This window comes from Leopardus geoffroyi, chromosome C2, assembly GCF_018350155.1.
Source record: "Leopardus geoffroyi isolate Oge1 chromosome C2, O.geoffroyi_Oge1_pat1.0, whole genome shotgun sequence".
Lineage (NCBI taxonomy): Eukaryota > Metazoa > Chordata > Mammalia > Carnivora > Felidae > Leopardus > Leopardus geoffroyi.
The window spans coordinates 41,618,256-41,630,274 of NC_059333.1; the positions used below are offsets into that span (position 1 = coordinate 41,618,256).

Here is a 12,019-nt window from a genome sequence, read left to right on the forward strand (position 1 = left end):
TCTCTACATGGGTGGGGGACACACTAGGAAAATAATTTAAAGAAAATTTGATGTGGATAGAGGAATAGGAAAAAAAAAAAAACCAATGTCTGTGTTGCCTTTTCTTAACACATTCTTACCTCTGTCTTTCCTTCCGGACTCTCAAACACTCCTTTCCTCATGCTGTAAGGATTTTGTCAGGAAATCCATACACAGATTGTAAGGCAATTGTCGCTATACTGTGAATGTTATTATTTAGAGTTTTATATAGTAAAAACTGTGAATCCGTATTGAAATTGTCATAGACGTCAGTAATGGGGGAAATAGAATGTGGTCTGAAAAGTAGACTTTATTCCCTGAGGAAACTTTTCTCTATTTGAAAGATAATTTATAAATTACTTAAGATGAGAAAATAAATTATAATGATTTATCTCCACTTTCATAAAAACACTTGTACTCTATTTAAGTGGAGATCTTGAGAAAAGGTAGCTAAAACAGGGTTTTGAAAGGTAGCAAATTAAGTTGGGGGCAATTATACTTTTCACGTGGGTACTTCGGCACATATGTTTTGCATTAATTGCTGCAATAAATTCTGTTAACCTGGCAAAGAGCAAAAACAGCATATTGATGATATCAGTCTTCCAAATCAGAAAGCTGCTTTTAGTATCTTGCTTTCTTCACCGTAGTGTACCAAATAAATAAATACATAATTCTAATGCGTTACCCTTTATGTTTTCAGTGAATGTTTCAACCATTCAAGCTATTGGCACATTTTGCCATAAGCAAAAGTGAGGGCTTAGCAACAAACTTTTTTTGTCTTGCTTTTGGAGAATTAGAGTCCACAGCTACTTGCCCTGTTTTTAAATCATTTTATTTACATTTGAGTTCTGGAACTCTCATTCAAGAAAATGTAAACTTGACTTTATAGTCTTCAAACTATAAAGCCTCTTATTTTAATTACAGGACAGGGTCTCAAAAGGTGTAGGAGCAAAGGGTTAAGCCTGAGTTAATGTCATTGCTGATTAATCAGTATCAAAATGGTTTCACCTTGAATTTCTTTTTTTTTTTAATGTTTATTTATTTATTTTGAGAGAGTGAGAGAGATCACGCGCACAAGTTGGGGAGGGACAGAGAGAGAAAGAGAGAGAGAGAATCCCAAGCAGGCTCTGCACAGGCAATGCAGAGTGGGATGCAGGGCTGGAACCCGTGAACTGGGAGGTCATGACCAGAGCTGAAGTCAGACGCTTAACTGACTGAGCCACCCAAGTACCCCTCATCTTGAATTTTCTATATGTTCATTAAGGTGAGGTTAATTTATCTTCTTTGAAATAATAGTTAAAGAAAGATAAATGAATAAATTCTATAGGTCCAATAAAAGTAATACCTGCCCTTCATCCCCACCCCCTCCCTCCTTTGACAAAAATATAAAGCTTTAAAATTAGCTTTTTGCAGTGATAAAGTTGGTTGGTTTCCCATCAGTATGAAATTTAGACATTCTCTACCTTAGGGTGACGAAGGGCAACAGAGAACAGCTCGTTAGTACTTAACATATATTTATTTCCTGATTTTCAAATCTAATTTAGCAATTAATACAAATCTATAGGTTTTAGAAAGACATTTATTTATTGCATGTAATGGTAATCTTCACAGTAAGGAGAAGTTAGACTGGGAAGCCACTTTGCAACACTATTTGTGTGCCTGTCTGTGTCACCAATAGTAATCCCTATGCAAAACAGAACTATCCCCACACTGTGGGCAAAATATTATGAATGAATATATGCCTTTTAGATTCAAGATGATATAAAATTCTGTTTCTCTGAATTGCAAATTGGTGATGAGGAAAAATAAAAACAATCATGTCTAAGTTATTTATCACTATCTAACTGTGTAAATTTTCCCCAACTGGATCCCCTAATCTACCTGTAATATTCAAAGATGGCATAAAACTAGAGCTATGTCCAAATTGTGATTTTTTTTCCCTTTCATATGCCAAAGTTGTTTATGGTTGGTTTTTCATTTTAACTGAATGTCAAGAACTGGCATAATCACAGAAATTATAAATAAAATTAAATTGGCTTGTTATTCTTTTATTAGTTATATAAACTCCATCAAATAGAGCTATTCCCAAATATTGAAACTGTTGTTACAGAAGGAGAATAGAAGGGAATAGTATTTTTCTCTTGGTTTACTTTTACTGTCTGGGTTACCATACATAAGTTAAGACTTGTGTACATTAGATAACTCAAAAAAGCTAAACTCTGATTTTATCATGGTGTTCTTGACATTTCTGATCTGAATTTATTTAAAAAAAATTTTTTTTTTCAACGTTTATTTATTTTTGGGACAGAGAGAGACAGAGTATGAACGGGGGAGGGGCAGAGAGAGAGGGAGACACAGAATCGGAAACAGGCTCCAGGCTCTGAGCCATCAGCCCAGAGCCTGACACGGGGCTCGAACTCACGGACCGCAAGATTGTGACCTGGCTGAAGTCGGACACTTAACCGACTGCGCCACCCAGGCGCCCCTGAATTTATTTTTATAATTTTTTTTTACATTTATTTATTTTTGAGAGACAGAGTGAGACAGTGCATGAGTGGGGGAGGGGCAGAAAGAGGAGACACAGAATCTGAAGCAGGCTCCGGGCTCTTTGCAAGCTGTCAGCACAGAGCCTGATGTGGGGCTCGAACCCACGAACCGTGAGGTCATGACCTGAGCTGAAGTGGGACACTCAACCGACTGAGCCACCCATGCGCCCAAACTCAAATCTAATTTTAAAGCCATAAATGTAAAAACCATTAAAATGAATCAAGAAAAATGTTAAGAAAAAAAAAAATAACTCATGTTCTATATTATAATTTGTTGTTTGTATTTATTTATTTACAAAACAGTTCACTCCTGAGTATTAGTTTCTTACTGGATTTTGGGAAAGAAGGTCATAGGGAAGGTATATTTTCTCCCCTTGAAGATAACTAAGGTGGGGCAGATGACCACAGAATAAATACTCTTATAAAAATTGTGTGTTTTGGGGCACCTGGGTGGCTCAGTTGGTTGAGCGTCTGACTTCGGCTCAGGTCATGATCTCGCGGTCTGTGAGTTTGAACCTCGCGTCAGGCTCTGGGCTGACAGCAGAGAGCCTGGAGCCTGCTTCAGATTCTGCGTCTCCCTCTCTCTCTCCCTCCCTCCCCCACTCATGCTCTGTCTCTCTCTCTCTCTCTCTCTCTCTCAAAAATAAATAAACATAAAAAAAAATTTAAAAATTTTGTGTTTTAACATAGATATAAAAATAACAAAAAAAATGCAATATGAATCTTCAGAGGAGGGTGCAGTTAGCTTCCCAGAAAAGAGCACCTGGGATATAGAGAAGATTTTTTTTAAATATAAAAGTTAATAGTAAGTTAAAAACAAGGAGGAGGAGGATAAATGATTTTTCTCATGTCATGTGGTAGCATGATTATAATCCCAATTTTTTACTGCTTATACTAGAATACTTTAAAAATAATTTGCGTAAGTATATATAAAAGTAAAAACCACTTTTGAAAGTACTGAACATTCAGAAATAGCTGTTCTTAGTAAGCATGCATCTGAGCTCAGTGTAAATTCTGTATGACTACATGCATACTCCTGTGTGTGAGTATGGAAACAAACATGATTGCATATCAAAAAAGAACCATTCCAAAATAGAAGCTTTTTATACTATTCATATTGACTACACTACCAAGAAAAGTCACATTGAGGATTTTCTGAATTCTTCCTTCTTTTGCAGTGATACTTTAAAAGTTTTCTGTCGCCAGCACTAATACTTTGATTTTTTCCTTTGATGCCATGCTTCTTATATAGAAAGTTTTGAATTAAACTGATAAGCATGTGATTCCTCATTGGGCCCTCTGTAGGCCTTTATAAAGACCCATATTTATATGGTGAAGAGTTTGTTTATATGTGCACGTGTCTCTTTATCTGTAGACATCAGTCATGATGTATTACATGAAGTCCAGATGTGGTTGTCCTCTAGAATATGATGAAGCCAAAGCTATATCCTGATTCTCCTTTTCCAGAAATTCAAACCAATTTATTCCACAACGGATTTCTTTTGAAACGAAAAAAAGAAAATGTTTTGTGTCATAAAGATGTCCAGAGAATGTTTTTAAATTGAAATTAAATTTCATCACTGCACTTTTTGTTCTCTATGCTAAAATTTTGAATCCTTCTGTCTAAGGATTCTAGGAATACTTTTATTTCTAAAATAAATGCTGTAGTGGGGCGCCTGGGTGGCTCAGTAGGTTAAGCATCCGACTCTTGATTTTGGCTCAGGTCATGATCTCATGGTCATGAGATTAAGCTGCCTGTCGGGCTCCGTTCTGGGCATGGAACGTGCTTGGGATTCTCTCTTTCCCTCACCCTCTGCTCCTCCCTCACTTGCAATCTCTCTGTGTCTTTAAAAAATTAAAAAAATAAAAATGAAAGAAATGCTGTAGTGAAATTGTGATATAGGCAAACGTGCTTATTCTCTTTCATTTTCATTGCCATCAGTCAAATGCTGACTGAACAGAGAGCTTTCCTTTAGTAGTTGAAGGTGCTGATAATCAAGATTTTATGACAAAATAAAAAATGTATTCCAAGGCATCCTCATTGATGGTGTGAAGGCAAAATGTATATGCTAAAGTTTGAGCACCTATTTGCCTTAGTGATTATTTTTATAATATTATAATTGTATACTATATTTTCATTTTTCACTTTTTAATCTGTCAGAAAAAGTCTTTCTGAATTAGAAATCAACAAGTTCTGCTATTTCCAGAATATTTTAAAAAAGCAAAATATGTTGAAAAAAAATACAGTGTTAATGTAATCATTAATGTTCTACTTACGGTAACTTCTACATTTTGGGAAACACATTTTCCTTGTCTAAGTGATTCATAATATTAGTTGACAATGCACAGAAACAAATGAGATCTGCTATTCGAGGCACTGTTATTAAATCTGAGGTAGTTAATTCACTAAAACTTCACTGAGTAGAACATCACCACTCATTTATATGAAAGGATTATTTTGTTGTAAGAATACATTCCCTCGTGTGGCGCCTGGGTGGCTCAGTTGGGTTGGGTGTCCAGCTTAGCTCAGGTCATGATCTCACAGCTTCATGGTTTGTGGGTTTTCATCCCATGTGGGGCTCTATGCTAACAGTGTGGAGCCTACTTGGGATTCTCCCTCCCTCTCTCTCTCTATCCCTTCCCCACTGGTGCATGCTCTCTGTCTCTCTGAAAATAGATAAATAAACTTAAAAAAAAAAAAAAGATTACATTCCTTCTTGATAGTTTGATAGCTGTTTCCTTCATGATAGTATGACATTAGAGTGGCCTTCATACTTCTCAGATTAAGAAGGAAAAAAAAAAGAAAGTTTTAACACACTAGAAAAAGCACAGCGTTTCCAATTACTGAAGTGTCCAGGTTTCAAGCAGAATTTTAGTGTATGTTTCTGTTAGTTCCTTGAACAGCTCTAGTCATTAAAACACAGACACCTTATTGGAAGCCTGTGTGTTTGGAATCCAAGGAGGTCTCCCTGCCCCTGGCAAAGATTGAGATGAGGCAGCTCATTACAGTTTCTTCTATAATTAGGACCTGTATAGAAGTAAATCCAAGATTATTGCTCAGGAAGAAAAACTAATAAGAAAGAGTAAGTTGATAGTACACCACCTTGTCCAGAAATCTGCTTATATCACATAAATAAGCCATTAAAATACCATGTGACAAAAGAGATTTTTTTTCACAGAACTCCTCGCACAACAATTTTTTGTTTAATTTTTACATAATGATTTTAGCTGGTAAGTTGATGGAGAAATGATCATAAATGAGTATTTCTGTGACACAAAATGCCTGTTAAACTTAACAGAATTTACAGGAAGGTTTATCTGCACATAATAAATTATAGGTGATTTCATTTGTAATCTAAAAAAACTTACAATTTTTAGTCAATGAAATACAGTAGTAACTCGATCTATTGCAACTGTTTTCATTATATTTAGGTAGAAATAAATATAAACAGGAAGCCTGTGGGAGCTATTAAGAGTATATAATCACAGTAGATAAAGTCAGTGTTGAAATACATAAGTACGTTAATCCGACTTTGACTTCTCTAAATTTCTTCTCAATGGCATATCCTGGTATGTCCAATAAAATGAAAAGCTGAGGTTTGGTGAGCTTCTGTGAGAACACACATCTTGGTTTCTTCACTCCATGTTATGGTTGACCAGAGTCCTACAGTCGAGATTTACAACACCCAGAATAAAATTTATCACTTTCTCTATCATCTTCTTCTCTTTGTGAACATTTAGGTGCAACCTGTAAGCAGATTAAAGGACCCCTCTGCTATCTGTAAGCTAGAGCAAAGCTACCCCTTCTATCCTAACAGAAAGTGATGAAAATGATAAGTAGTGCGCAAGAAATGTGGCTGGGGACGCTGAAAGTGATGGTGTGAACAGAAAAGGAAATGCCATTTTTCTTCAGTAAATGCAAGACATAGTCAAGAGATGGGTTTGTTTTCTGTTGTAGTGGTTTTATAGTTATTTGCAAATGGCTTTAAAGGCACTTTAACTGAAGGTTTTAGAAGAAAACATGTTTATTATTGTCAGAGTCTGAAATTCTTTAGCCATTAAAGTCCTCTGCTCCCTCAGAAATAATTATTTGATAATTTTTATAGCTCAATATTTTCATAAAATGCAACTAACATTTCATAAAATGCAAATAGCATTACTACAAAGCGTAGTGATGTGTTATTAGATAATTGAAAACGTCTTCCACTTCAGTAAGAAATTGTCATTTAATTTTAAATATTATTTTAGCACTGTCTACATATTTGCAGCATTTGAACAATCTACAAGATGTGAATGTTTAATTCTCAGTCTTTCCAAGCGGACACATAGGCACATGAATCAGAACTTTGAAATGCTCTTGAAAAAAGTCTTCTTTAACGATTCTCTAAGAGTGAAAACTCCAGAAATTTATACCTAAAAAAATTAATCCGTCCTAACAAGTAATATTTACTGAAAATACTTATTTCAATAATTGAGTCCTTGAAATCATCTTACCGCATTATTATTAAGAAGGGAAGGAGGAATAAGTTCCTGGTACAGAAGATTCTTTATAACGTTGTTAATTCGAATGAAAAAGGAGCGAACATTTGGTTGTCTCTCTGTTATGATGAAGGATGGGAAAGGGAGAGAGAACAAGACTCCTGTGCATCTTAAATCTACAGTCCAGCTGAGTGGGAAAAGTGACAGTAAAGATCAGTGGCAGGAATGACAGCAAGGGTTCCTTCTTGATAGAAGTAGTGACACCAATTTGAGCCAACTTTCTCTATTCTTACGTTGTTCTTATTCCTGTACTCCATTCCACCCCTTCTAATTCCCATCATAGACCATGCTTCCTTTTTTGTTCAGCAAATCTCAAATTAATGCCCACCCGAAAGCCAATTCAATGAGTTTGAGCAAGGACTCCCTTATGGTTTTCATGAATGGAAACACGTTCACATTTAAAATAAGATTTACAATAAAATATTATCTGATTAAGAGCAAGAATAGAGTAAAGCATGTGAAGGAAACCCAGAACCATATCCATCCAGACTATGGTCAGTTTTTTCCAAATAGTTTTTCCAAAAAGCACCGATTTATATCTCAGCTCAGAGTCAGAACATTTAAAAATGTGTCCAGTTCAAATCGCTTTAATTTAAGAAATATGTCCATATACCATATGGACCTTTGCATAGAAAATATTCTGAAATTAATGAAATTACGTGTTTCCTGTTACCAAACAAAAATATTTGGTGATCGTACCATTTAGAATATAAAAACTGGTAAGGAACAGTTTATATCTTTGAAAAATAATCTGGCAGGAGGCAGTTATTAAAGAATTAAGCCACTCCCCCATCTGAGTTTAAGAATAACTTCCTAACTTTTTTTGTTGTTGTTAAAATTCATAATTATGGACTCAGGATTTTTTTCAGCAGTTGAAATAAACCTTCCATGTTGCAAATCATCATCAAAACTCAAAAGACTAGAATATACCCCGTACATCACAATTTTCTCTGCTTCTTCCATGTGCTGACATTTGTATAGTGGCACCACCTGAAAGGCTATGATCAAATCTACTTTTATTTTAGGAGAGAAAAACGTTAGTAATGGAAGTTCTTGCCCGATTCAGTGTCAGGTTCAATATACTATATTGCAATGTTGGATTTAGTCAATGGATCCAGAGAAATCACTCACAACAAGTTGACTTTCAAATTCCATTAACTTTCTCTTTTTCTTATTTCAATTATGCTGCACTGAGATTGCTGCACAACAGATCACAGGAGACTTGAGCTTATATCCTGGGAAGTCCCAGTTTAGCAATTATTCACTTTAGAGTGACTGTATTCTTAGATTCTGCTTTTCTGATTTGGCTATAAACAAAAGACACCATATAAACTCAAAAATAAATGCTTTTAAAAAGTGTTTTGAGGTCACTATTCTTTTCTATTAGATTATATATCCATGATTGGTTATAAATACAATTCAGAAGCCAAAATGGTATGGTTGTTAGTTAAGGTATTAATTTTACATGAACATTGAATCTGTATAGCACGTTATAATCTCATGGTGATTTTAAATACATTTATATTATTTGATCATCACAGAAACATTGTGAGATAACCAGGGCAGATGTAATTATGTTTGATAGACAACAGAATCAGAGTCATGAGTAATGATGCTATTGTGTTTTCCTCATTCATGCTAAATGGAGTGCACCAAAAATTCCATTTCTGGGTAAATGCAACAAATTTAATTAATCCATTACACTTATTTTAATCAGCAATGTGATCCAATTCTCTTTGGTTTTGCTATTCTCTTTTGAGTAGACACCAAATGCTGATGTGACTGGTCCAGCCTTCTTCCCTCATTATCATCAGAGAAAACTTAAGGGTATTTAGTTCTTTAGTTAACAGCCTACATTCCAATGAGTATTTTACTAAATGGAGACAACAATCATATTTTCTTTGCCTCAAACACTTCTTCCCTCTGGTTACTAATATTGAAATTAAGTCAGCCATTTATCTTAACATATTGAGTGACACATATTCATCAGTTAGTACATATTCAATTATTACACACACACAAATACATTGAACCATTTAAACCCCTCAAGGCATTACAAATATGATCTAATGATTTATGAATACTGGTATTGTAAACTCTATGCAAATCATATGTAAAACTCAGAGAAATGAACTGATGTCTGATAGAGCTGTCCAACTAGACTTTGTCAGTAGAACATATCTTTATCAGAATGAACGTTGGTAAAATACTTTAATCTGAAGGTGAAAATGTATTCTTATATTTTCAAACATTTTCTAACATTGATTAATCTGAAATATTGCGTATAACACTGATTAATCAGTAAAGCATTTTTAAAAATCATTTTTGACAGATAATTTCAGTATAATTAAGCATACTGTTCATTTCCAAACTGATATCCTGGGAAATAATACCATTATGGAAATTGCACTATGTAATCCATGCAGCAACTGTCTTCTCTTATCTAAATATAATTACTTCTCATTGGGATTAATTTATTGAGAGAAAAAAATCTTTAAGGATTTCTAGTGTAATTAAGTTTATGCGTTTTTCTTGCACTTGTGCAAAACTTAGAGATTCTAACTTTGAGAATTTTATGTCTTCTAACTTAATAATCAGGACGATTTTTTAATACTCATCTAGATAACCAAATATCCTCCTTTAAAAAAGCAGGGCTTGAAAATTCAGAATAATATATGTCAAATATATTATTTCTTTAACATTTTATAAGATTAAATGTTTCCTATCTGGGGTGATTAAATGGTAGTATTTTTTGTGTATAAGGAAATACTTTATTGACAACACGTGGACCTGTCGTGCAGTGCCATGTACTACTGTCATGTTTTGATTCATGTATATATGGAACCTAAAAATGATTTCTGATTGTATTTAGTGATTCAATGGCTCTAATAATACATGGCTATTTTGTGTAAATTTCCTCCATCTTCCCTTAGTCACTTGTGGGATTGCTTTCTGATTTAGAAGAAGGATGAGGTGAAAGCATTAGTTTCCATCGTTTAATAGATCAACAAAGTGAGCCTTTCGTTATTAATTAGACTTGAAGTATCTTTTTATATTTTAATTTCTAGTCCATTACAAATGAATGCCCTCTGTGTTAGAAAGAAAAGATTTGCCTTTCTTTTAATGATATATTCAAAATGCAACCGCATTAATGTTATTATTAATCTTATTATTCATCAGACTTTTTAATAACTAGTGCAAAGTTCTGAATAAAACCATTAAAGCCTTTGGGTAACAGTACTTTGTCTAAATAACTAGAGCTTATTCCAGGCAGTGTTATAAAACATAGTATTGTTTTGGCTTCTCCTGAAATTATTAGTTAAGCATTTTGTTTGTTACACAGAGGTAGACAATTTGTATGGTATTAGAAAATACACATGATAGAATCCTCTGCTTCATATTGGACACAGGCAATATAAAGATGTTGTATCAGACACAAACTGATATTGATTCATCATGGGAGCATGTTTAAGAAATTTGTTCATAGTGAAATCATATGTAAATTTGTCAAAATTAATGGTCTTTGAAGTTATTTTGATACCATGTTAGCATTAATGTTCCTGCTTTGCATTTTTGCTATTTCTTCTTTAAACCTGTAATTATTTTGTCAAAAATTATTATCAATATTTTGAACATTGATCTACCTTTATAAACAAGACAGTTAAAAAAAGCCAGAGAAATCTGATTCCTTGACTTTCCCTATGATTGCTTTTATTTTGCCATTTTCTTCTTTTTCTCTCATATTCCTATAACAGAAAGAAAGAGTCATGTGTTTTGAACATGTTAATATTGTTATATCAATAGCAACAGACAACTTTAACTTGACAGAGGCAAATAGAAATAACTTATTTCTCTTAACTATATTTGTATATTTGTGTTTTTTGTGTTTTTTTAGTCAATCTACTGGATTCAAAAACAATTCAAGGGGAGCTGGGCTGGATCTCTTATCCATCACATGGGGTGAGTTTGGTAAACTATTGAAAGGGAATATCATTCTGTGTGTTGTCTCTTAAAGAATAGAAGGAATTATTGGTATGTTCTCTGAAAGGAACTCCTGTACTTCTGGTGACAAGTTAATTTTATCAGTAGATTCAATACATGGACTAAGACAGCCTGATATTTGTGTACAATGGAACTCATTTAAAATTTTGAAATTTTATTTGTTTCTTCTGAATTTACCAATTGCTTGATGGTGCTAATTAAGTCTTCTAATTATGACTGGCATTATGTAGATGATCTAAATGTGATCATCTAAAGTTTTTTTGTGTGATGTGATCAGAATAGGTGAATTGAGAAGACATTTCAAATTTCGAGTAATGTATAAAGCGTGTATTTGGAGAACTGCAGAGGTGTAGCCTTAAAAGCCACCTTGGTGCCTGTTCCAAGGAGGATATGTTTGTCAACTATATGAACCTTTGATTTGTCTGTTTATTTGTCCTTATTTCTTAATTTCTTCACATTGCCTTAATGTCTTTGCTTAAAATGTCTGCATCATGTTTGCATCAGCTTAAGACTGGGGAATTTTATTTAGAAAAAAAAATTGGCTACTTTTAAATTTTAAACTCTTCACATACCTTTAGTATTTTGCCAGTGTGACAAAGATGGTTCAAGTGTACGGTATGTTTGTGACCCAAATGTTTCTGATAAGACTTTGTGTGAGAATACTGGTTTTCTTTTCTTTTCTTTTCTTTTCTTTTCTTTTCTTTTCTTTTCTTTTCTTTTCTTTCTTTTTGTTTTTCAGAAAAAAAATCACACACATTTAGAAAATTCTTGTTCTTACAAAATTGTGTAATAAGTACCTAAATATGCCTTGTTTCCAAGTATAGAGTGTGGAAAATGCAAAATGCTATTTTGAAATACTTGTGAGAGGAACAAATTTGTGTATTTCTTCTCCTACTCTCATCCTCTTTTCAAAG

At 33.8% G+C, this 12,019-nt stretch overlaps 1 protein-coding gene across 3 annotated transcripts in view; it reads left to right on the forward strand.

The window, feature by feature from the left end:
- The window catches only part of EPHA3 (EPH receptor A3), a 357,381-nt gene that overhangs the window by 8,501 nt on the left and 336,861 nt on the right, over positions 1 to 12,019 (forward strand). For all 3 annotated transcript variants that reach the window (XM_045501700.1, XM_045501699.1, XM_045501701.1), the window contains exon 2: positions 10,999 to 11,063. In XM_045501700.1, coding sequence (XP_045357656.1) covers positions 10,999 to 11,063 — 65 coding nt within the window. The remainder of the gene's footprint in view (positions 1 to 10,998; positions 11,064 to 12,019) is intronic.